The sequence below is a fragment of the Anomalospiza imberbis genome, unplaced genomic scaffold (assembly GCF_031753505.1).
Source record: "Anomalospiza imberbis isolate Cuckoo-Finch-1a 21T00152 unplaced genomic scaffold, ASM3175350v1 scaffold_995, whole genome shotgun sequence".
Taxonomy (NCBI): Eukaryota; Metazoa; Chordata; class Aves; order Passeriformes; family Viduidae; genus Anomalospiza; species Anomalospiza imberbis.
Window position 1 is genome coordinate 1,415 of NW_027100617.1, and position 26,821 is coordinate 28,235.

A 26,821-nucleotide genomic window follows, 5' to 3' on the forward strand; every position below is an offset into this window, starting at 1 on the left:
CCAGTATAAACCAGTATAAACCAGTACAAAAATCACCTCCAGCACCGATTTTCCCCCATTTTTAACCCTTTCAACCCCTCCCAGTCCCTCCCGATCTCTCCCAGTCCAATCCCAGTCCATTCCCAGAGCCCTCCCAGCACAAACCAGTAGAAACCAGTCCAAACCAGTCCAAACCAGTATAAACCAGTATAAACCAGTCCAGACCAGTATAAACCAGTACAAAACATCCCCTCTAACATCAAGTCCCCCCATTTTTAACCCTTCCAACCCCTCCCAGTCCCTCCCGCTCTCTCCCAGTCCAATCCCAGTCCATTCCCAGACCCGTCCCAGTCCAAACCAGTATAAACCAGTCCAAACCAGTCCAAACCAGTCCAAACCAGTCCAAACCAGTATAAACCAGTCCAGACCAGTATAAACCAGTACAAAAATCCCCACTAACATCAAGTTCCCCCCATTTTTAACCCTTTGAACCCCTCCCAGTCCCTCCCGATCTCTCCCAGTGCAATCCCAGTCCATTCCCAGACCCCTCCCAGCACAAACCAGTATAAACCAGTCCCTCCCAGTCCCTCCCAGTATAAACCAGTACGGACCAGTGACGGTGTAGAGCGCGGTGACCGCCAGCAGCGCGCCCACGGAGCCGTACAGGTCCCAGCCCAGCGCCTCGCGGATGAACAGCGCCCCCGAGTACATGTCCACCTGCGGGCACTGGTTTGTACTGGGACAAACTGGGAGGGAACTGGGAGCGGCTGGGAGGGGCTGGGAGGGACTGGGATTAACTGGGAATGGACTGGGAATGGACTGGGATAAACTGGGAATGGACTGGGAATGGACTGGGAGGGACTGGGAATGGACTGGGAGGGACTGGGAATGGACTGGGAATGGACTGGGAATGGACTGGGAGGGACTGGGAGGGACTGGGAATGGACTGGGATAAACTGGGAGGGACTGGGATAAACTGGGATTAACTGGGAGGGACTGGGAATGGACTGGGAATGGACTGGGAATGGACTGGGAGGGACTGGGATGAACTGGGATTAACTGGGAGGGACTGGGAATGGACTGGGAATGGACTGGGAATGGACTGGGAGGGACTGGGATGAACTGGGAATGGACTGGGATAAACTGGGATTAACTGGGATTAACTGGGAGGGACTGGGAGGGACTGGGATTAACTGGAGGGACTGGGAATGGACTGGGATTAACTGGGAGGGACTGGGACTGACTGGGATTAACTGGGAGGGACTGGGATGAACTGGGAATGGACTGGGAGGGACTGGGATGGACTGGGAGGGATTTGGAGGGACTGGGATAAACTGGGAATGGACTGGGATAAACTGGGATGAACTGGGATGGACTGGGATGGACTGGGCTGGAACTGGGATAAACTGGGAATGGACTGGGATGGACTGGGAATGGACTGGGAGGGACTGGGATTAACTGGGAGGGACTGGGATAAACTGGGATAAACTGGGAGGGACTGGGAGGGACTGGGATTAACTGGGAATGGACTAGGATAAACTGGGATTAACTGGGAGGGACTGGGATGAACTGGTTTATACTGGGAGGGACTGGGAATGGCCTGGGTCATACTGGGAGGGACTGGGATAAACTGGTTTATACTGGGAATGGACTGGGAATGGCCTGGGTCACGCTGGGAGGGACTGGGATGAACTGGTTTATACTGGGAATGGACTGGGAATGGCCTGGGTCATACTGGGAGGGACTGGGATAAACTGGTTTATACTGGGAATGGACTGGGAATGGCCTGGGTCACGCTGGGAGGGACTGGGATGAACTGGTTTATACTGGGAATGGACTGGGAATGGCCTGGGTCATACTGGGAGGGACTGGGAATGGACTGCAAGGGGATACTGGTCTATACTGGTCTATACTGGTCTATACTGGTCTATACTGGAGGGACTGGGAATGGACTGCAAGGGGATACTGGTCTATACTGGTCTATACTGGTCTATACTGGTCTATACTGGGAGGGACTGGGAGGCTCCCCATGGAATTCGGAGTTCCCTCCGGCTCCTAGTCCCTCCCAGTATAAACCAGTATAAACCAGTAAAAACCAGTCCCAGTCCCTCCCAGGTCCCTTCCAGTCCCTCCCACATCCAAACCAGTCCCTCCCAGTCCAAACCAGTATAACCCAGTTCCCCTCCCAGTCCAAACCAGTCCAAACCAGTATAACCCAGTTCCCTCCCAGTCCAAACCAGTCCAAACCAGTATAACCCAGTCCCTCCCAGTCCAAACCAGTCGCTTCCAGTCCAAACCAGTATAACCCAGTCCCCTCCCAGTCCCTCCCAGTTTGTCCCAGTCCCTCCCAGTCTGTCCCAGTCCATCCCAGTCCATCCCAGTATGTCCCAGTTTGTCCCAGTCCGTCCCAGTCCCTCCCAGTCCGTCCCAGTCCCTCCCAGTCCGTCCCAGTCCCTCCCAGTCTGTCCCAGTCCCTCCCAGTCCGTCCCAGTCCGTCCCAGTTTGTCCCAGTTTGTCCCAGTTTTGTCCCAGTCCATCCCAGTTCCATCCCAGTCCGTCCCAGTCCGTCCCAGTTTGTCCCAGTTTGTCCCAGTTTGTCCCAGTTTGTCCCAGTCCATCCCAGTCCATCCCAGTCCGTCCCAGTTTGTCCCAGTTTGTCCCAGTTTGTCCCAGTCCCTCCCAGTCCCTCCCAGTCTGTCCCAGTCCCTCCCAGTTTGTCCCAGTCCATCCCAGTCCCTCCCAGTCCATCCCAGTCCGTCCCAGTTTGTCCCAGTCCATCCCAGTCCATCCCAGTCCGTCCCAGTTTGTCCCAGTTTGTCCCAGTTTGTCCCAGTCCCTCCCAGTCCGTCCCAGTTTGTCCCAGTTTGTCCCAGTTTGTCCCAGTCCATCCCAGTCCCTCCCAGTCCCTCCCAGTTTGTCCCAGTTTGTCCCAGTTTGTCCCAGTCCCTCCCAGTCCGTCCCAGTTTGTCCCAGTTTGTCCCAGTTTGTCCCAGTCCATCCCAGTCCGTCCCAGTCCGTCCCAGTCCCTCCCAGTCTGTCCCAGTCCATCCCAGTCTGTCCCAGTTTGTCCCAGTTTGTCCCAGTCTGTCCCAGTCCCTCCCAGTCCCTCCCAGTCCCTCCCAGTCCATCCCAGTTTGTCCCAGTCCCTCCCAGTTTGTCCCAGTCCGTCCCAGTCTGTCCCAGTCCATCCCAGTTTGTCCCAGTCCCTCCCAGTCCGTCCCAGTTTGTCCCAGTCTGTCCCAGTCCCTCCCAGTTTGTCCCAGTCCGTCCCAGTCTGTCCCAGTTTGTCCCAGTTTGTCCCAGTTAGTCCCAGTTTGTCCCAGTACCGAGATCTTGGTGCTGACGTAGAGCCCCAGCGAGAGCAGCGCCAGGTAGAGCCGGATCCGCCCCCCCCCGAAGCGCCGGCCCAGGTACTCGGGCATGGTGCTCACCTGGACACGCCCACTCAGGACACGCCCACCGCCCCGACACGCCCCCGCACACACAGACCACGCCCCTCCCACAGAGGCCACGCCCCCTCCCATACAGGCCACGCCCCGTCCCAAACAGGGCACGCCCCGTCCCACACAGACCACGCCCCGTCCCACACAGGCCACGCCCCCTCCCAAACAGGCCACGACCCTCCCCCACAGGCCACGCCCCCTGCCACACAGACCACGCCCCTCCCATACAGACCACACCCCCTCACACACAGGCCACTCCCCCTGCCACACAGGCCACGCCCCGTCCCAAACAGGGCAATGCCCTCCTGCCACACAGGCCACTCCCCCTCACACACAGGCCACGCCCCGTCCCACACAGACCACGCCCCCTCCCACACATGCCACGCCCCCTCACACAGAGGCCACGCCCCCTCCCACACATGCCACGCCCCCTCCCACACAGGCCACGCCCCATCCAAAATAGACCACGCCCCGTACAAACCAGGCCACGCCCCGTCCCAAACAGACCACTCCCAGTCCCAACCAGGCCACGCCCAGTCCCAATTAGGCCACGCCCAGTCCCAATTAGGCCACGCCCAGTCCCAACCAGGCCACGCCCAGTCCCAAAAAGGCCACGCCCCGTCCCAACCAGGCCACGCCCAGTCCCAAATAGACCACGCCCAGTCCCAAACAGACCACTCCCAGTCCCAATCAGGCCACGCCCCGTCCCAACCAGGCCACGCCCAGTCCCAAACAGATCACGCCCCATCCCAACCATGCCACGCCCCGTCCCAAACAGACCACTCCCAGTCCCAACCAGGCCACGCCCCTTCCCAAACAGACCACGCCCAGTCCCAACCAGGCCACACCCCTTCCCAAACAGACCACTCCCAGTCCCAATTAGGCCACGCCCCTTCCCAAACAGACCACGCCCAGTCCCAACCAGGCCACGCCCAGACCCAACCAGGCAACGCCCCGTCCTAAACAGACCACGCCCAGTCCCAAAAAGGCCACGCCCCGTCCCAACCAGGCCACGCCCCATCCCAAACAGACCACTCCCAGTCCCAATTAGGCCACGCCCCGTCCCAAACAGGCCACGCCCAGTCCCAAATAGACCACGCCCAGACCCAACCAGGCCACGCCCAGTCCCAAATAGACCACGCCCAGTCCCAATTAGGCCACGCCCCCGTCCCAACCAGGCCACGCCCAGTCCCAAATAGACCACTCCCAGTCCCAATTAGGCCACGCCCGGTCCCAACCAGGCCACGCCCCGTCCCAAACAGGCCACGCCCAGTCCCAAATAGACCACGCCCAGTCCCGTTCCCAGTTCCGTTCCCAGTTCCGTTCCCAGTTCCGTTCCCAGTTCCATTCCCAGTTAATCCCAGTTCCGTTCCCAGTTCCATTCCCAGTCCCGTTCCCAGTTAATCCCAGTTCCAATCCCAGTTTTCCGTTCCCGTTCCGTTCCCGGCCTCACCCCGGCTCTCAGGTAGATGGGCACGAACACCCAGCCCAGCAGCAGCACGATGAACATGCCCTGGGGGGGGGGAGAAGGGGCGGGGCGTGTCGCGATAGGGGCGGGGCCATGTCGCGATAGGGGGCGGGGCCAAGGCCGGCGGCGGGGGGGGGGGGCACTGCTCTATCGCGATAGGGCAGGCGGGGGAGGGGGCGGAGCTCGGGATATCGCGACAGAACCGCCGGGGGGGCGGGGCGGGGTCGGTTATGTCGCGATAGAAGCAGCGGGGGGGCGTGGTTATGTCGTGATAGAAACCGCGGAGGAGTGCCATTGTGTCACGATAGAAGCGGGGGGGGCGTGGTTATGTCGCGATAGAAGCAGCGGGGGGGGCGGGGTTATGTCGCGATAGAAACCGCGGAGGGGTGCCATTGTGTCACGATAGAAGCGGGGGGGGCGTGGTTATGTCGCGATAGAAGCAAGCGGGGGGGCGCGGTTATGTCGTGATAGAAGCAGCGGGGGGGGCGGGGTTATGTCGCGATAGAAGCAGCGTGTGGGCGCCATTATGTCGCGATAGAAGCAGCGGGGGGGGCGGGGTTATGTCGCGATAGAGCCGGGGGGGGGCGCCATTGTGTCACGATACACGCGCCCGGGGGGGGGGGGGGGGGCACTGTTATGTCGCGATAGAAGCACCCGGGAAGTGGCGCCATTATGTCGCGATAGAAGCAGCGGGGGGGCGGGGTTATGTCGCGATAGAACCGGGGGGGTCGCCATTGTGTCGCGATAGAAGCACCCGGGGGGGGGGGGGGGGCGGCACCGTTATGTTGCGACAGAAGCAGCGAGCGGGCGCCGTTATGTCGCGACAGAAGCAGCGGGGGGTTGCCATTCTGTCGCGACAGATGCAGCGGGGGGGCGGGGTTATATCGCGATAGAAGCCCCGGGCGGGGCGTGGTTATGTCGCGATAGAAGCAGCTGGGGCGGGGCGGGGTTATGTCGCGATAGAAGCAGCGGGGGGGGCGGGGTTATGTCGCGACAGAAGCAGCGGGGGGGGGGCGGGGTTATGTCGCGACAGAAGCCCCGGGGGGCGCCCTTAGGGACGCCGCTATCGCGACAGGGCCAGCGGGGATGGGGGGGGCGGGGCCAGCGGGACGCAGCGGGACGCAGCGCGACCTGCCCCGCCCCCCTATCGCGATAAACCCGCCCCCTATCGCGATATCCCGCCCCTATCGCGATATCCCGCGCCCTATCGCGATATCCCGCGCCCTATCACGATCTGTCCTCCCCATCACGATATCCCGCGCCCTATCGCGACATGTCCTTCCCTATCGCAATATCCCGCGCCCTATCGTGATATCCCACACCCTATCGCGACCTGCCCCGCCCTATCGCGATATCCTGTGCCCTCTCGCGATCTGCCCCGCCCTATCGCGATATCCCGCGCCCTGTCACGATATCCCGCGCCCTATCGCGATCAGTCCTGCCCTATCGCGATATGTCACCCTCTACTGCGATCTGTCGCGCTGCGTCGCGATCTGTCCTGCCCCGTCGCGACACGTCGTGGCCCTATCGCGATCTGCTGCGCCCTATCACGATATACCGCGATATGTCGGGCCCTGTCGCGATATATGGTGCCCTATCGCGATATATTGAGTGATATCGTGCCCTATCGCGATATGTTGTGCCCTATCGCGATATATTGTGTGATATCGTGCCCTATCGCGATATGTCGTGTGATATCGTGCCCTATCGCGATATGTCGTGCCCTGTCGTGATATGTCGTGCCCTATCGTGATATGTTGTGCCCTATCGCGATATATGGTGTGATATCGTGCCCTGTCGCAATGCATTGTGTGATATCGTGCCCTATCGCGATATATCGTGTGATATCGTGTCATATCACGATATGTCGTGCCCTATTGCGATATATTGTGTGATATCGTTCACTATCACGATATATGGTGTGATATCGTGCCATATCGTGATATGTCGTGCCCTATCGTGATATATCATGCGATATCGTGCCCTGTCGCGATATATGGTGCGATATCGTGCCCTATCGCGATATATGTTGTGATATCGTGCCCTATCGCGATATATCGTGTGATATCGTGCCCTATCGCGATATATGGTGTGATATCGTGCCCTGTCGCAATGCATTGTGTGATATCGTGCCCTATCGCGATATATCGTGTGATATCGTGTCATATCACGATATGTTGTGCCCTATCGCGATATATTGTGTGATATCGTTCACTATCACGATATATGGTGTGATATCGTGCCCTATCGCGATATGTCGTGCCCTATCGTGATATATCGTGCGATATGTCGTGCCCTGTCGCGATATATGGTGTGATGTCGTACCCTGTCGCGATGCATTGTGTGATATCGTGCCCTATCGCGATATGTCGTGCCCTATCGTGATATATGGTGTGATATCGTGCCCTGTTGCGATATGTCGTGCCCTATCGCGATATATGGTGTGATATCGTGCCCTATCGTGATATATTGTGTGATATCATGCCCTATCGCGATATGTCGTGCCCTATCGCGATATATTGAGTGATATTGTGCCCTATCATGATATATTGTGTGATATCATGCCCTATCGTGATATATTGTGTGATATCATGCCCTATCGCGATATGTCATGCCCTATCACGATATATGGTGTGATATGGTGCCCTGTCACGATGCATTGTGCGATATCGTGCCCTATCGCGATATATTGTGTGATATCGTTCAGTATCACGATATATGGTGTGATATCGTGCCCTATCACGATATGTCGTGCCCTATCGTCATATATGGTGCGATATCGCGCCCTATCGCGATATATGGTGCGATATGTCGTGCCCTGTCGCGATACATGGTGTGATATCGTGCCCTATCGTGATATATTGTGTGATATCATGCCCTATCGCGATATGTCGTGCCCTATCACGATATATCGTGCGATATGTCGTGCCCTATCACGATATATCGTGCGATATGTCGTGCCCTGTCGCGATATATTGTGTGATATTGTTCACTATCACGATATATTGTGTGATATCATGCCCTATCGCGATATGTCGTGCCCTATCGTGATATATCGCGCGATATCGTGTCCTATTGCGATATATGGTGTGATATCGTGTCATATCACGATATGTCGTGCCCTATCGCGATATATTGAGTGATATCGTGCCCTATCGCGATATATCGTGCTATATCATGCCCTGTCGCGATATATGTTGTGATATCGTGCCCTATCGTGATATATTGTGTGATATCGTGCCCTGTCGCGATATATGGTGTGATATCGTGCCCTATCGTGATATGTCGTGCCCTATCGTGATATATTGTGCTATATCGTGCCCTGTCGTGATGCATTGTGTGATATCGTGCCCTATCGTGATATATGGTGTGATATCGTGCCCTATCGTGATGCATTGTGTGATGTCATGCCCTATCGCGATATGTCATGCCCTATCGCGATATATGGTGTGATATCGTGCCCTGTCGCGATATATGGTGTGATATCGTGTCATATCGTGATATATGGTGTGATATTGTGCCCTACCGCGATATATGGTGCGATATCATGCCCTATCGCGATATGTCGTGCCCTGTCGCGATATATGGTGCGATATCGTGCCCTGTCACGATATATTGTGTCATATCGTGCCCTATCGTGATATATCATGCGATATCATGCCCTATCACGATATATTGAGTGATATCGTGCCCTATCGCGATATATGGTGCGATATCGTGCCCTATCGCGATATATTGTGTGATATCGTGCACTATTGCGATGCATTGTGCGATATCATGCCCTATCGCGATATATTGTGTGATATCGTGCCCTATCGCGATATGTCGTGCCCTGTCGCGATATATGGTGTGATATCGTGCCCTATCATGATATATTGTGCTATATCGTGCCCTATCGTGATGCATTGTGTGATATCGTGCCCTATCGCGATATATGGTGTGATATCGTGCTGTATCGCGATATATGGTGTGATATCGTGCCCTATCGCGATATGTTGTGTCATATCGTGCCCTATCGCGATATATCGTGCGATATCGTGCCCTATTGCATTTTATTGTGTGATATCGTGCCCTATCGCGATATGTCGTGCCCTGTCGCGATATATCGTGCAATATCGTGCCCTATCGCAATGCATTGTGTGATATCGTTCACTGTCACGATATATTGTGTGATATCGTGATGTATCGTGCGATATCGTGCCCTATCGCGATATATCATGTCATATCACGCGCTATCGCGCCCTGTGTGATTATATCGCGCCTTATGGCGTTATATCACGATATATCGCGCCCTATCGTGATCTGTCGTGCTATATCGCGCCCTATCGTGACATCCCGCGTTACATTGTCTCCTATCGCGCCCTATCGCGCCCTATCGCGATATACCGCATTATATCGCACCCTATCGCGATATATCGCGCCGTATCGCGCCCTATCGCGACACACCGCGCCGTACCGCGCCCTATCGCGATATACTGCGCCACATTGCGCCCTATCGCGATATATCGCACCGTATTGCACCCTATCGCGATATACCGCATTATATCGTGCCCTATCGCGATATATCGCACCGTATCTCGCCCTATCGCAACACACCGTGCTGTACCGCGCCCTATCGTGATATAACGCATTATATCGCGCCCTATTGCGATATATCACACCGTATCTCGCCCTATCGCGACACACCGTGCTGTACCGCGCCCTATCGTGATATAACGCATTATATCGTGCCCTATCGCGATATATCGCGCCGTACCGCGCCCTATCGCGACACACCGTGCTGTACCGCGCCCTATCGTGATATAACGCATTATATCGCGCCCTATCGCGATATATCGCACCGTATCTCACCCTATCGCGACACACCGCGCCGTATCGCGCCCTATCGCGATATATCGCACCCTATCGCGATATCCCGCATTATATTGCGCCCCATTGCGATATATTGCACTGTATTGCACCCTATCGTGACACACTGCGCTGCATCACGCCCTATCGCGATATACCGTGCTGTATCGCGCCCTATTGCGATATCCTGTGCCCTATCACGCCCTATCGTGATATCCCGCGCCCTATCATGATACCCTGCGCCCTATCGCGACATCCCGCACCCCATTGCGCCCTATCGCGATATCCCGCGCCCTATCGCGATACCCCGCGCCCTATCACAATATCCCGTGCCCTATCGCGATATCCCATGCCCTATCGCGCTATCCCGTGCCCTATTGCGCCATACCGTGCCCTTTCGTGATATACCGCCCCCTATCGCGATACCCCGTGCCCTATCGCGATACGCCGCGCCCCATCGCGCCCCATCGTGCCGCGCCGTGGGTGCGACTCACGCTCCACTCGAAGCCGCCCACGGCGATGCCGCCGGCCGCGCCCGTCCCGGCCAAACCGACAAAGTGACCGGAGCCGATGTTACTGGCAAAGAGCGACGCCCCCACCTGAGAGAGGTGAGAGGAGACAGGTGAGACAGGGACAGGTGAGACAGGGACAGGTGAGACAGGGACAGGTGAGACAGGGACAGGTGAGAGTGGGACAGGTGAGAGTGGGACAGGTGAGAGTGGGACAGGTGAGAGTGGGACAGGTGAGACAGGGACAGGTGAGACAGGGACAGGTGAGACAGGGACAGGTGAGAGTGGGACAGGTGAGAGTGGGACAGGTGAGACAGGGACAGGTGAGAGTGGGACAGGTGAGAGTGGGACAGGTGAGAGTGGGACAGGTGAGACAGGGACAGGTGAGACAGGGACAGGTGAGAGTGGGACAGGTGAGACAGGGACAGGTGAGAGTGGGACAGGTGAGAGTGGGACAGGTGAGAGTGGGACAGGTGAGACAGGGACAGGTGAGAGTGGGACAGGTGAGAGTGGGACAGGTGAGAGTGGGACAGGTGAGACAGGGACAGGTGAGACAGGGACAGGTGAGAGTGGGACAGGTGAGAGTGGGACAGGTGAGACAGGGACAGGTGAGACAGGGACAGGTGAGAGTGGGACAGGTGAGAGTGGGACAGGTGAGAGTGGGACAGGTGAGACAGGGACAGGTGAGAGTGGGACAGGTGAGAGTGGGACAGGTGAGACAGGGACAGGTGAGACAGGGACAGGTGAGACAGGGACAGGTGAGAGTGGGACAGGTGAGACAGGGACAGGTGAGAGTGGGACAGGTGAGAGTGGGACAGGTGAGACAGGGACAGGTGAGAGTGGGACAGGTGAGAGTGGGACAGGTGAGAGTGGGACAGGTGAGACAGGGACAGGTGAGACAGGGACAGGTGAGAGTGGGACAGGTGAGACAGGGACAGGTGAGAGTGGGACAGGTGAGACAGGGACAGGTGAGAGTGGGACAGGTGAGAGTGGGACAGGTGAGACAGGGACAGGTGAGAGTGGGACAGGTGAGACAGGGACAGGTGAGAGTGGGACAGGTGAGAGTGGGACAGGTGAGACAGGGACAGGTGAGACAGGGACAGGTGAGAGTGGGACAGGTGAGACAGGGACAGGTGAGACAGGGACAGGTGAGACAGGGACAGGTGAGAGTGGGACAGGTGAGGCAGGGACAGGTGAGACAGGGACAGGTGAGACAGGGACAGGTGAGAGTGGGACAGGTGAGACAGGGACAGGTGAGAGTGGGACAGGTGAGACAGGGACAGGTGAGACAGGGACAGGTGAGAGTGGGACAGGTGAGAGTGGGACAGGTGAGAGTGGGACAGGTGAGAGTGGGACAGGTGAGACAGGGACAGGTGAGAGTGGGACAGGTGAGAGTGGGACAGGTGAGAGTGGGACAGGTGAGACAGGGACAGGTGAGACAGGGACAGGTGAGACAGGGACAGGTGAGAGTGGGACAGGTGAGACAGGGACAGGTGAGAGTGGGACAGGTGAGAGTGGGACAGGTGAGAGTGGGACAGGTGAGACAGGGACAGGTGAGACAGGGACAGGTGAGAGTGGGACAGGTGAGAGTGGGACAGGTGAGACAGGGACAGGTGAGACAGGGACAGGTGAGACAGGGACAGGTGAGACAGGGACAGGTGAGAGTGGGACAGGTGAGAGTGGGACAGGTGAGACAGGGACAGGTGAGACAGGGACAGGTGAGAGTGGGACAGGTGAGAGTGGGACAGGTGAGAGTGGGACAGGTGAGACAGGGACAGGTGAGACAGGGACAGGTGAGAGTGGGACAGGTGAGAGTGGGACAGGTGAGACAGGGACAGGTGAGAGTGGGACAGGTGAGAGTGGGACAGGTGAGAGTGGGACAGGTGAGACAGGGACAGGTGAGACAGGGACAGGTGAGACAGGGACAGGTGAGAGTGGGACAGGTGAGACAGGGACAGGTGAGAGTGGGACAGGTGAGAGCCCACAGGTGAGAGTGGGACAGGTGAGAGTGGGACAGGTGAGACAGGGACAGGTGAGACAGGGACAGGTGAGAGTGGGACAGGTGAGAGTGGGACAGGTGAGACAGGGACAGGTGAGAGTGGGACAGGTGAGACAGGGACAGGTGAGACAGGGACAGGTGAGAGTGGGACAGGTGAGAGCCCACAGGTGAGAGTGGGACAGGTGAGAGTGGGACAGGTGAGACAGGGACAGGTGAGAGTGGGACAGGTGAGACAGGGACAGGTGAGAGTGGGACAGGTGAGAGTGGGACAGGTGAGAGTGGGACAGGTGAGAGTGGGACAGGTGAGACAGGGACAGGTGAGAGTGGGACAGGTGAGAGTGGGACAGGTGAGAGTGGGACAGGTGAGAGTGGGACAGGTGAGACAGGGACAGGTGAGAGTGGGACAGGTGAGAGTGGGACAGGTGAGACAGGGACAGGTGAGAGTGGGACAGGTGAGAGTGGGACAGGTGAGACAGGGACAGGTGAGACAGGGACAGGTGAGATAGGGACAGGTGAGACAGGGACAGGTGAGAGTGGGACAGGTGAGAGTGGGACAGGTGAGACAGGGACAGGTGAGAGTGGGACAGGTGAGAGTGGGACAGGTGAGAGTGGGACAGGTGAGACAGGGACAGGTGAGAGTGGGACAGGTGAGAGTGGGACAGGTGAGACAGGGACAGGTGAGACAGGGACAGGTGAGACAGGGACAGGTGAGAGTGGGACAGGTGAGAGTGGGACAGGTGAGACAGGGACAGGTGAGACAGGGACAGGTGAGAGAGGGACAGGTGAGAGTGGGACAGGTGAGAGTGGGACAGGTGAGAGTGGGACAGGTGAGACAGGGACAGGTGAGACAGGGACAGGTGAGAGTGGGACAGGTGAGACAGGGACAGGTGAGACAGGGACAGGTGAGAGTGGGACAGGTGAGAGTGGGACAGGTGAGAGTGGGACAGGTGAGACAGGGACAGGTGAGAGTGGGACAGGTGAGAGTGGGACAGGTGAGACAGGGACAGGTGAGAGTGGGACAGGTGAGACAGGGACAGGTGAGACAGGGACAGGTGAGACAGGGACAGGTGAGACAGGGACAGGTGAGAGTGGGACAGGTGAGACAGGGACAGGTGAGAGTGGGACAGGTGAGAGTGGGACAGGTGAGACAGGGACAGGTGAGAGTGGGACAGGTGAGAGTGGGACAGGTGAGACAGGGACAGGTGAGACAGGGACAGGTGAGACAGGGACAGGTGAGAGTGGGACAGGTGAGAGTGGGACAGGTGAGACAGGGACAGGTGAGAGTGGGACAGGTGAGACAGGGACAGGTGAGAGTGGGACAGGTGAGAGTGGGACAGGTGAGAGTGGGACAGGTGAGAGTGGGACAGGTGAGACAGGGACAGGTGAGAGTGGGACAGGTGAGAGTGGGACAGGTGAGACAGGGACAGGTGAGAGTGGGACAGGTGAGACAGGGACAGGTGAGAGTGGGACAGGTGAGAGTGGGACAGGTGAGACAGGGACAGGTGAGAGTGGGACAGGTGAGAGTGGGACAGGTGAGACAGGGACAGGTGAGAGTGGGACAGGTGAGACAGGGACAGGTGAGAGTGGGACAGGTGAGAGTGGGACAGGTGAGAGTGGGACAGGTGAGACAGGGACAGGTGAGAGTGGGACAGGTGAGAGTGGGACAGGTGAGACATGGACAGGTGAGACAGGGACAGGTGAGAGTGGGACAGGTGAGAGTGGGACAGGTGAGACAGGGACAGGTGAGACAGGGACAGGTGAGACAGGGACAGGTGAGAGTGGGACAGGTGAGAGTGGGACAGGTGAGAGTGGGACAGGTGAGACAGGGACAGGTGAGACAGGGACAGGTGAGACAGGGACAGGTGAGAGTGGGACAGGTGAGAGTGGGACAGGTGAGAGTGGGACAGGTGAGAGTGGGACAGGTGAGGCAGGGACAGGTGAGACAGGGACAGGTGAGACAGGGACAGGTGAGAGTGGGACAGGTGAGACAGGGACAGGTGAGAGTGGGACAGGTGAGACAGGGACAGGTGAGACAGGGACAGGTGAGAGTGGGACAGGTGAGAGTGGGACAGGTGAGAGTGGGACAGGTGAGAGTGGGACAGGTGAGACAGGGACAGGTGAGAGTGGGACAGGTGAGAGTGGGACAGGTGAGAGTGGGACAGGTGAGACAGGGACAGGTGAGACAGGGACAGGTGAGACAGGGACAGGTGAGAGTGGGACAGGTGAGACAGGGACAGGTGAGAGTGGGACAGGTGAGAGTGGGACAGGTGAGAGTGGGACAGGTGAGACAGGGACAGGTGAGACAGGGACAGGTGAGAGTGGGACAGGTGAGAGTGGGACAGGTGAGACAGGGACAGGTGAGACAGGGACAGGTGAGAGTGGGACAGGTGAGAGTGGGACAGGTGAGAGTGGGACAGGTGAGACAGGGACAGGTGAGACAGGGACAGGTGAGAGTGGGACAGGTGAGAGTGGGACAGGTGAGAGTGGGACAGGTGAGACAGGGACAGGTGAGACAGGGACAGGTGAGAGTGGGACAGGTGAGAGTGGGACAGGTGAGACAGGGACAGGTGAGAGTGGGACAGGTGAGAGTGGGACAGGTGAGAGTGGGACAGGTGAGACAGGGACAGGTGAGACAGGGACAGGTGAGACAGGGACAGGTGAGAGTGGGACAGGTGAGACAGGGACAGGTGAGAGTGGGACAGGTGAGAGCCCACAGGTGAGAGTGGGACAGGTGAGAGTGGGACAGGTGAGACAGGGACAGGTGAGACAGGGACAGGTGAGAGTGGGACAGGTGAGAGTGGGACAGGTGAGACAGGGACAGGTGAGAGTGGGACAGGTGAGAGTGGGACAGGTGAGACAGGGACAGGTGAGAGTGGGACAGGTGAGAGTGGGACAGGTGAGAGTGGGACAGGTGAGAGTGGGACAGGTGAGACAGGGACAGGTGAGAGTGGGACAGGTGAGAGTGGGACAGGTGAGAGTGGGACAGGTGAGACAGGGACAGGTGAGAGTGGGACAGGTGAGAGTGGGACAGGTGAGACAGGGACAGGTGAGACAGGGACAGGTGAGACAGGGACAGGTGAGAGTGGGACAGGTGAGAGTGGGACAGGTGAGACAGGGACAGGTGAGACAGGGACAGGTGAGAGAGGGACAGGTGAGAGTGGGACAGGTGAGAGTGGGACAGGTGAGAGTGGGACAGGTGAGACAGGGACAGGTGAGACAGGGACAGGTGAGAGTGGGACAGGTGAGACAGGGACAGGTGAGAGTGGGACAGGTGAGAGTGGGACAGGTGAGAGTGGGACAGGTGAGACAGGGACAGGTGAGACAGGGACAGGTGAGAGTGGGACAGGTGAGAGTGGGACAGGTGAGACAGGGACAGGTGAGAGTGGGACAGGTGAGACAGGGACAGGTGAGACAGGGACAGGTGAGAGTGGGACAGGTGAGAGTGGGACAGGTGAGAGTGGGACAGGTGAGACAGGGACAGGTGAGAGTGGGACAGGTGAGACAGGGACAGGTGAGACAGGGACAGGTGAGAGTGGGACAGGTGAGAGTGGGACAGGTGAGAGTGGGACAGGTGAGACAGGGACAGGTGAGAGTGGGACAGGTGAGAGTGGGACAGGTGAGAGTGGGACAGGTGAGACAGGGACAGGTGAGAGTGGGACAGGTGAGAGTGGGACAGGTGAGAGTGGGACAGGTGAGAGTGGGACAGGTGAGACAGGGACAGGTGAGAGTGGGACAGGTGAGACAGGGACAGGTGAGACAGGGACAGGTGAGACAGGGACAGGTGAGAGTGGGACAGGTGAGAGTGGGACAGGTGAGAGTGGGACAGGTGAGACAGGGACAGGTGAGACAGGGACAGGTGAGAGTGGGACAGGTGAGACTGGGACAGGTGAGAGTGGGACAGGTGAGAGTGGGACAGGTGAGACAGGGACAGGTGAGACAGGGACAGGTGAGACAGGGACAGGTGAGACAGGGACAGGTGAGACTGGGACAGGTGAGAGTGGGACAGGTGAGAGTGGGACAGGTGAGACAGGGACAGGTGAGAGTGGGACAGGTGAGAGTGGGACAGGTGAGACAGGGACAGGTGAGACAGGGACAGGTGAGAGTGGGACAGGTGAGACAGGGACAGGTGAGAGTGGGACAGGTGAGAGTGGGACAGGTGAGAGTGGGACAGGTGAGACAGGGACAGGTGAGAGTGGGACAGGTGAGACAGGGACAGGTGAGAGTGGGACAGGTGAGAGTGGGACAGGTGAGAGTGGGACAGGTGAGACAGGGACAGGTGAGACTGGGACAGGTGAGAGTGGGACAGGTGAGAGTGGGACAGGTGAGACAGGGACAGGTGAGACAGGGACAGGTGAGAGTGGGACAGGTGAGAGTGGGACAGGTGAGACAGGGACAGGTGAGAGTGGGACAGGTGAGAGTGGGACAGGTGAGACAGGGACAGGTGAGAGTGGGACAGGTGAGACAGGGACAGGTGAGAGTGGGACAGGTGAGAGTGGGACAGGTGAGACAGGGACAGGTGAGAGTGGGACAGGTGAGAGTGGGACAGGTGAGAGTGGGACAGGTGAGACAGGGACAGGTGAGAGTGGGACAGGTGAGAGTGGGACAGGTGAGAGTGGGACAGGTGAGACAGGGACAGGTGAGACAGGGACAGGTGAGAGTGGGACAGGTGAGACAGGGACAGGTGAGAGTGGGACAGGTGAGAGTGGGACAGGTGAGACAGGGACAGGTGAGACAGGGACAGGTGAGAGTGGGACAGGTGAGACTGGGACAGGTGAGAGTGGGACAGGTGAGAGTGGGACAGGTGAGACAGGGACAGGTGAGACAGGGACAGGTGAGACAGGGACAGGTGAGACAGGGACAGGTGAGACTGGGACAGGTGAGAGTGGGACAGGTGAGAGTGGGACAGGTGAGACAGGGACAGGTGAGAGTGGGACAGGTGAGAGTGGGACAGGTGAGACAGGGACAGGTGAGACAGGGACAGGTGAGAGTGGGACAGGTGAGACAGGGACAGGTGAGAGTGGGACAGGTGAGAGTGGGACAGGTGAGAGTGGGACAGGTGAGACAGGGACAGGTGAGAGTGGGACAGGTGAGACAGGGACAGGTGAGAGTGGGACAGGTGAGAGTGGGACAGGTGAGAGTGGGACAGGTGAGACAGGGACAGGTGAGACTGGGACAGGTGAGAGTGGGACAGGTGAGAGTGGGACAGGTGAGACAGGGACAGGTGAGACAGGGACAGGTGAGAGTGGGACAGGTGAGAGTGGGACAGGTGAGACAGGGACAGGTGAGAGTGGGACAGGTGAGAGTGGGACAGGTGAGACAGGGACAGGTGAGAGTGGGACAGGTGAGACAGGGACAGGTGAGAGTGGGACAGGTGAGAGTGGGACAGGTGAGACAGGGACAGGTGAGAGTGGGACAGGTGAGACAGGGACAGGTGAGACAGGGACAGGTGAGAGTGGGACAGGTGAGAGTGGGACAGGTGAGAGTGGGACAGGTGAGACAGGGACAGGTGAGAGTGGGACAGGTGAGAGTGGGACAGGTGAGAGTGGGACAGGTGAGACAGGGACAGGTGAGACAGGGACAGGTGAGACAGGGACAGGTGAGAGTGGGACAGGTGAGAGTGGGACAGGTGAGAGTGGGACAGGTGAGACAGGGACAGGTGAGAGTGGGACAGGTGAGAGTGGGACAGGTGAGAGTGGGACAGGTGAGACAGGGACAGGTGAGACAGGGACAGGTGAGACAGGGACAGGTGAGAGTGGGACAGGTGAGAGTGGGACAGGTGAGAGTGGGACAGGTGAGACAGGGACAGGTGAGAGTGGGACAGGTGAGACAGGGACAGGTGAGAGTGGGACAGGTGAGACAGGGACAGGTGAGAGTGGGACAGGTGAGAGTGGGACAGGTGAGAGTGGGACAGGTGAGAGTGGGACAGGTGAGACAGGGACAGGTGAGACAGGGACAGGTGAGAGTGGGACAGGTGAGAGTGGGACAGGTGAGACAGGGACAGGTGAGAGTGGGACAGGTGAGACAGGGACAGGTGAGACAGGGACAGGTGAGACAGGGACAGGTGAGAGTGGGACAGGTGAGAGTGGGACAGGTGAGACAGGGACAGGTGAGACAGGGACAGGTGAGAGTGGGACAGGTGAGAGTGGGACAGGTGAGACAGGGACAGGTGAGAGTGGGACAGGTGAGACAGGGACAGGTGAGACAGGGACAGGTGAGACAGGGACAGGTGAGAGTGGGACAGGTGAGAGTGGGACAGGTGAGACAGGGACAGGTGAGACAGGGACAGGTGAGAGTGGGACAGGTGAGAGTGGGACAGGTGAGAGTGGGACAGGTGAGACAGGGACAGGTGAGACAGGGACAGGTGAGAGTGGGACAGGTGAGAGTGGGACAGGTGAGACAGGGACAGGTGAGACAGGGACAGGTGAGAGTGGGACAGGTGAGACAGGGACAGGTGAGAGTGGGACAGGTGAGAGTGGGACAGGTGAGAGTGGGACAGGTGAGACAGGGACAGGTGAGACAGGGACAGGTGAGAGTGGGACAGGTGAGAGTGGGACAGGTGAGACAGGGACAGGTGAGAGTGGGACAGGTGAGACAGGGACAGGTGAGAGTGGGACAGGTGAGAGTGGGACAGGTGAGACAGGGACAGGTGAGACAGGGACAGGTGAGAGTGGGACAGGTGAGAGTGGGACAGGTGAGAGTGGGACAGGTGAGACAGGGACAGGTGAGACAGGGACAGGTGAGAGTGGGACAGGTGAGACAGGGACAGGTGAGACATGGACAGGTGAGAGTGGGACAGGTGAGAGTGGGACAGGTGAGACAGGGACAGGTGAGAGTGGGACAGGTGAGAGTGGGACAGGTGAGAGTGGGACAGGTGAGAGTGGGACAGGTGAGACAGGGACAGGTGAGACAGGGACAGGTGAGAGCCCACAGGTGAGCTCAGGGGAGAGGGGACAGGTGAGCCCATGTGGCCCCAAAGGTGACTCCAGGTGATGCAGGTGAGCCCAGGTGACCCTGAATGTGACCCCAGGTGAGACAGGTGAGCCCAAAGTTGTCCCCAGTTGACCCCAAAGGTGAACCGGAACGTGACCCCAGGTGACCCCAGGTGAGACAGGTGACCCCAGTGGTTACCAGGTGTCCCCAGATGACCCCAAATGTGACCAGGTGACCCCAGGTGACTCCCAAGGTGAGCCCAGGTGAGACAGGTGACCCCAGGTGACTCCAGGTGGCGTCAGGTGATCCCCAGGTGAGCCCAAAGGTGAGCCCAGGTGACCCCAGTGGTTGCCAGGTGTCCCCAGGTGACCCCAAACTGACTCCAAATGTGACCAGGTGACCCCAGGTGCCCCCAGGTGACTCCCAAGGTGAGCCCAGGTGAGCCCAGGTGAGACCAGGTGGGACCAGGTGACCCCAAAGGTGACCCCGTGTGACCCCGAAGCTGACTCCAGGTGAGCCCAGGTGAGCCTGAACGTGATCCCAGGTGAGCCCAGGTGAGCCCAAATTTGCCCCTCCTGGTTTGTCAGGTGACTCCAGGTGACCCCAGAATGACCCCAGGGTGATCCCCAGGTATCTCAGGTGAGCCTAGGTGGGACCAGGTGGGACCAGGTGACCCCAAAGGTGACCCCGCGTGACCCCGCGTGACCCCGCGTGACCCCGAAAGTGACTCCAGGTGATACAGGTGAGCCCAGGTGAGCCCAGGTGACCCTGAACGTGACCCCAGGTGAGCCCAGGTGAGACAGGTGAGACAGGTGGGCCCAAAGGTGACCCCAGGTGACCCCAGGTGAGCCCAGGTGAGAAAGGTGAGCCCAGTGGTTACCAGGTGTCCCCAGGTGACCCCAAACTGGCCCCAAATGTGACCAGGTGACCCCAGGTGCCCCCAGGTGACTCCCCAGGTGAGCCCAAGTGAGCCCAGCTGAGCCCAAAGGTGAGCCCAGGTGACCCTGAAGGTGACCCCAAAGGTGACCAGGTGCCCCCAGGTGAGGGACAGGTGAGCCCAGGTGAGCCCAGGTGAGCCCAGGTGAGCCCAGCTGACCCCAGGTGAGCCCAGGTGAGAAAGGTGAGCCCAGTGGTTGCCAGGTGTCCCCAGATGACCCCAAACTGACCCCAAATGTGACCAGGTGACCCCAGGTGCCCCTAGGTGACTCCCAAGCTGAGCCCAGGTGAGCCCAAATTTGCCCCCCCACCCCCGGTTTGTCAGGTGACCCCAGGTGACCCCAGAGTGACCCCAGGGTGATCCCCAGGTATCTCAGGTGAGCCCAGGTGAGCCCAGGTGCCACCAGGTGACCCCAAAGGTGCCCCCAGGTGAGCCCAAAGGTGACTCCAGGTGAGCCCAGGTGACCCTGAACGTGACCCCAGGTGAGACAGGTGAGTACAAAGGTGATCCAAGGTGAGCCCAGGTGAGACAAGTGGCCCCAAATGTGACCAGGTGACCCCAGGTGACCCCAGGTAACTCCCAAGGTGAGCCCAGGTGAGACAGGTGAGCCCAAAGGTGAGCCCAGGTGACCCCAGGTGACTCCCAAGGTGAGCCCAGGTGAGACAGGTGAACCTGAACGTGACCCCAGGTGCCCCAGGTGACTCCCAAGGTGAGCCCAGGTGAGACAGGTGAACCTGAACATGACCCCAGGTGACCCCCAGGTGACTCCCAAGGTGAGCCCAGGTGAGCCCAAATTTGCCCCCCCCCCCCGGTTTGTCAGGTGACCCCAGGTGACCCCAGAATGACCCCAGGGTGATCCCCAGGTATCTCAGGTGAGCCCAGGTGGGACCAGGTGAGCCCAGGTGACACTGAACGTGACTCCAGGTGACCCCAGGTGAGACAGGTGACCCCAAAGGTGACTCCAGGTGAGCCCAGGTGAGCCCAAAGGTGACTCCAGGTGAGCCCAGGTGAGACAGGTGATCCCAGGTGGCCCCAGGTGAGCCCAAAGGTGACTCCAGGTGGCCCCAGGTGAGCCCAAAGGTGACTCCAGGTGAGCCCAGGTAACCCTGAACGTGACCCCAGGTGCCCCCAGGTGATCCCAGGTGACTCCCAAGGTGAGCCCAGGTGAGACACGTGACCCCAAATGTGACCAGGTGACCCCAGGTGACCCCAAAGGTGTCCATGTGAGCCCAGGTGCCCCCAGGTGAGCCCAGGTGCCACTAGGTGAGCCCAGGTGATCCCAAAGGTGGCCCCAGGTGATCCCAGGTGAGCCCAAAGGTGAGCCCAGGTGACCCCAGAATGACCCCAGGGTGATCCCCAGGTATCTCAGGTGAGCCCAGGTGAGCCCAGGTGAGCCCAAAGGTGACTCCAGGTGACCCCAGTGGTTGCCAGGTGTCCCCAGATGACCCCAAACTGACCCCAAATGTGACCAGGTGACCCCAGGGGCCCCCAGGTGACTCCCAAGGTGAGCCCAGGTGAGCCCAAAGGTGAGCCCAGGTGAGCCCAAAGGTGGCTCCAGGTGAGCCCAGGTGCCACCAGGTGAGCCCAGGTGACCCTGAACATGACTCCAGGTGATCCCAGGTGCCACCAGGTGAGCCCAGGTGACCCTGAACATGACTCCAGGTGATCCCAGGTGACCCCAGGTGAGCCCAGGTGAGCCCAGGTGAGCCAGGTGACCCCAGTGGTTACCAGGTGTCCCCAGGTGACCCCAAACTGACCCCAAATGTGACCAGGTGACCCCAGGTGAGCCCAGGTGAGCCCAGGTGACCCCAAAGGTGAGCCCAGGTGAGCCCAGGTGGCTCCAGGTGACCCCAGGTGAGACAGGTGATCCCAGGTGACCCCAGGTGAGCCCAGGTGACCTTGAAGGTGACCCCAAAGGTGACCAGGTGCCTCCAGGTGCCCCCAGGTGAGGGACAGGTGAGCCCAAAGGTGAGCCCAAAGTTGAGCCCAGGTGGCCCCAAAGGTGACCCCAGGTGAGCCCAAATTTGCCCCCCCCCCCCCCCCCGGTTTGTCAGGTGACCCCAGGTGACCCCAGAATGACCCCAGGGTGATCCCCAGGTGGCCCCAGGTGAGCCCAGGTGAGCCCAGGTGGGACCAGGTGAGCCCAGGTGAGCCCAAAGGTGGCCCCAAAGGTGGCTCCAGGTGGCTCCAGGTGAGCCCAGGTGACCCCAGGTGAGGGACAGGTGAGTCCAAAGGTGACCCCAAAGGTGACGAGGTGACCCCAGGTGGCCCCAGGTGACCCCAGGTGAGCCCAAAGGTGGCCCCAAAGGTGGCTCCAGGTGAGGGACAGGTGAGCCCAGGTGACCCCAGGTGAGACAGGTGAGCCCAAAGGTGACCCCAGGTGCCCCCAGGTATCTCAGGTGAGCCCAGGTGGGCCCAAGTGGCTCCAGGTGAGCCCAGGTGACCCCAGGTGAGGGACAGGTGAGTCCAAAGGTGACCCCAAAGGTGACCAGATGACCCAAGGTGAGCCCAGGTGAGCCCAGGTGGCCCCAGGTGGCCCCAAAGGTGACCCCAGGTGAGTCCAGGTGACCCCAAAGTTGGCCCCAAAGGTGGCTCCAGGTGAGCCCAGGTGACCCCAGGTGACCTTGAAGGTGACCCCAAAGGTGACCAGGTGCCCCCAGGTGAGGGACAGGTGAGCCCAAAGGTGAGCCCAGGTGACCCTGAAGGTGACCCTGAAGGTGACCCCAAAGGTGACCAGGTGCCTCCAGGTGCCCCCAGGTGAGGGACAGGTGAGCCCAAAGGTGAGCCCAAAGTTGAGCCCAGGTGGCCCCAAAGGTGAGCCCAGGTGAGCCCAAATTTGCCCCCCCCCGGTTTGTCAGGTGACCCCAGGTGACCCCAGAATGACCCCAGGGTGATCCCCAGGTGGCCCCAGGTGATCCCCAGGTGGCCCCAGGTGAGCCCAGGTGACCCCGCGTGACCCCGAAGGTGACTCCAGGTGATACAGGTGAGCCCAGGTGAGCCCAGGTGACCCTGAACGTGACCCCAGGTGAGACAGGTGACCCCAAAGGTGACTCCAGGTGAGCCCAGGTGAGCCCAGGTGAGACAGGTGATCCCAGGTGACCCCAAAGGTGGCCCCAGGTGAGCCCAGGTGAGCCCAGGTGAGCCCAAAGGTGAGCCCAAAGGTGACTCCAGGTGATGCCAGGTGAGCCCAGGTGCCCCCAGGTGCCCCCAGGGGAGCATAGGTGCCACCAGGTGAGCCCAGGTGACCCCAGATGTGACCAGGTGACCCCAGGTGACCCCAGGTGAGGGACAGGTGACTCCCAAGGTGATCCCAGGTGAGACAGGTGAGCCCAGGTGAGCCCAAAGGTGACTCCAGCTGAGCCCAGGTGACCCTGAACGTGACCCCCGGTGAGCCCAGGTGAGACAGGTGACCCCAAAGGTGACTCCAGGTGAGCCCAGGTGACTCCCCAGGTGACTCCCAAGGTGAGCCCAGGTGAGCCCAGGTGAGCCCAAAGGTGAGCCCAGGTGAGACAGGTGACCCCAATGGCTACTGGTTGTCCCCAGGTGACCCCAAACTGACCCCGAATGTGACCAGGTGACCCCAGGTGACCCCAGGTGACCCCAAAGGTGAGCCCAGGTGAGCCCAAAGGTGATCCCAGGTGACCCCAGGTGACCCCAGGTGAGCCCAGGTGAGCCCAGTGGTTACCAGGTGTCCCCAGATGACCCCAAACTGACCCCAAAGGTGACCAGGTGACCCCAGGTGACCCCAGGTGACCCCAGGTGACCCCAGGTGACTCCCAAGGTGAGCCCAGGTGAGACACGTGAGCCCAAAGGTGGCCCCAGGTGAGCCCAAAGGTGACCCCAGGTGACCCCAGGTGGCCCCAGGTGAGCCCAAAGGTGGCTCCAGGTGAGCCAGGTGACCCCAGTGTTACCAGGTGTCCCCAGGTGACCCCAAACTGACCCCAAAGGTGACCAGGTGACCCCAGGTGCCCCCAGGTGACTCCCAAGGTGAGCCCAGGTGACACAGGTGACCCCAGTGGTTACCAGGTGTCCCCAGGTGAGCCCAGGTGAGCCCAAAGGTGACTCCAGGTGAGCCCAGGGGAGCCCAGGTGAGACAGGTGAGCCCAAATGTGACCAGGTGACGCCAGGTGACCCCAAAGGTGACCATGTGAGCCCAGGTGCCCCCAGGTGAGCCCAAAGGTGAGCCCAGGTGACCCCAAACTGACCCCAAATGTGACCAGGTGAGCCCAGGTGCCCCCAGGTGACTCCCAAGGTGAGCCCAGGTGAGACAGGTGACCCCAAATGTGCCCAGGTGGCCCCAGGTGAGCCCAGGTGACTCCAAAGGTGAGCCCAGGTGAGCCCAAATTTGCCCCCCCCGGTTTGTCAGGTGACCCCAGGTGACCCCAGAATGACCCCAGGGTGATCCCCAGGTATCTCAGGTGAGCCCAGGTGGGACCAGGTGACCCCAAAGGTGACCCTGGGTGACCCCAAAGGTGACTCCCAAGGTGAGCCCAGGTGAGTCCAGGTGAGCCCAGGTGACCCCAGGTGACTCCAGGTGGCCCCAGGTGACTCCAGGTGAGTCCAGGTGACCCCAAAGGTGGCCCCAAAGGTGGCTCCAGGTGACCCCAGGTGAGTCCAGGTGACCTTGAAGGTGACCCCAAAGGTGACCAGGTGCCCCCAGGTGCCCCCAGGTGAGGGACAGGTGATCCCAAGTGAGCCCAGGTGCCCCAGGTGACTCCCAAGGTGAGCCCAGGTGAGCCCAAATTTGCCCCCCCCGGTTTGTCAGGTGACCCCAGGTGACCCCAGAATGACCCCAGGGTGATCCCCAGGTATCTCAGGTGAGCCCAGGTGAGCCCAGGTGAGCCCAGGTGACACTGAACGTGACTCCAGGTGACCCCAGGTGAGCCCAGGTGAGACAGGTGACCCCAAAGGTGACTCCAGGTGAGCCCAGGTGAGCCCAAAGGTGACTCCAGGTGAGCCCAGGTGAGACAGGTGATCCCAGGTGGCCCCAGGTGAGCCCAAAGGTGACTCCAGGTGGCCCCAGGTGAGCCCAAAGGTGACTCCAGGTGAGCCCAGGTAACCCTGAACGTGACTCCAGGTGCCCCCAGGTGATCCCAGGTGACTCCAGGTGAGCCCAGGTGAGCCCAGGTGAGCCCAGTGGTTACCAGGTGTCCCCAGATGACCCCAAACTGACCCCAAATGTGACCAGGTGAGCCCAGGTGATTCCCAAGGTGAGCCCAGGTGAGCCCAAAGGTGGCCCCAGGTGACCCCAAAATGACCCCAGGGTTATCCCCAGGTATCTCAGGTGGCCCCAGGTGAGCCCAGGTGAGGGACAGGTGAGGGACAGGTGAGTCCAAAGGTGACCCCAAAGGTGACCAGGTGACCCAAGGTGAGCCCAGGTGACTCCAGGTGAGCCCAGGTGACCCCAAAGGTGGCTCCAGGTGACCCCAGGTGGCCCCAGGTGACCCCAGGTGACCCCAGGTGACCCCAGGTGAGCCCAGGTCACCCCAAAGGTGGCCCCGGGTGGCTCCAGGTGAGCCCAGGTGAGCCCAGGTGAGCCTGAAGTGACCCCGGAGTGACCCCAGTATGAACCAGCTCAAACCAGTATGGACCACTCCAAACCAGTATGAACCAGTATAAACCAGTCCAAACCAGTATAGACCAGTATAAACCAGTATAAACCAGTATGAACCAGTATGGACCAGTATGGACCAGTATAAACCAAACCAGTATAAACCAGTATAGACCAGTATAAACCAGTCCAAACCAGTATAGACCAGTATAAACCAGTATAAACCAGTATAAACCAGTATAGACCAGTATAAACCAGTATGAACCAGTATAAACCAGTATGAACCAGTATAGACCAGTATGAACCAGTATAAACCAGTACAAACCAGTATAAACCAGTACAAACCAGTATGAACCAGTATGAACCAGTTTGAGCACTCACCGGGGCCCAGCTCATGCTGCGTCCGGCCAGGAAATACCCGGAGAGGCTCCGCCCACCACGCCTGCGCAGGGACTGGGACCAGTATAAACCAGTATAGACCAGTATAAACCAGTATGGACCAGTATGGACCAGTATGGACCAGTATGGACCAGTATGGACCAGTATAAACCAGTACGGACCAGTATGGACCAGTATGAACCAGTATGGACCAGTATGGACCAGTATGGACCAGTATAAACCAGTACGGACCAGTATGGACCAGTACGGACCAGTACGGACCAGTATGGACCAGTATGGACCAGTACGGACCAGTATGGACCAGTATAAACCAGTATGGACCAGTATGGGCCAGTATGGACAAGTATGGACCAGTATAAACCAGTACAGACCAGTATAAACCAGTATGGACCAGTATGGACCAGTATGGACCAGTACGGACCAGTATAAACCAGTATAAACCAGTATGGACCAGTATAAACCAGGTATGGACCAGTACGGACCAGTATAAACCAGTATGGACCAGTACGGACCAGTACGGACCAGTATGGACCAGTATGGACCAGTATAAACCAGTATGGACCAGTATGGACCAGTATGGACCAGTACGGACCAGTATGGACCAGTATGGACCAGTAAAAACCAGTATGGACCAGTATGGACCAGTACGGACCAGTACGGACCGGTATAAACCAGTACGGACCAGTATGGACCAGTATGGACCAGTATGGACCAGTATAAACCAGTATAAACCAGTATGGACCAGTATGGACCAGTAA

At 59.1% G+C, this 26,821-nt stretch overlaps 1 protein-coding gene across 1 annotated transcript; it reads right to left on the bottom strand.

Moving 5' to 3' along the window:
- Window positions 1–540: 540 nt before the first annotated feature.
- LOC137468100 (sodium/glucose cotransporter 2-like) lies at window positions 541–26,821 on the bottom strand (the record flags this gene model as incomplete). The annotated part of the gene is made up of 5 exons (XM_068179461.1): window positions 26,046–26,821; window positions 10,233–10,337; window positions 4,876–4,935; window positions 3,306–3,410; window positions 541–696 (listed from the first exon to the last, which is right to left on the bottom strand). Coding segments are annotated over exons 1-5 (441 nt in total), but the record flags the coding sequence as incomplete, so codon positions are not given.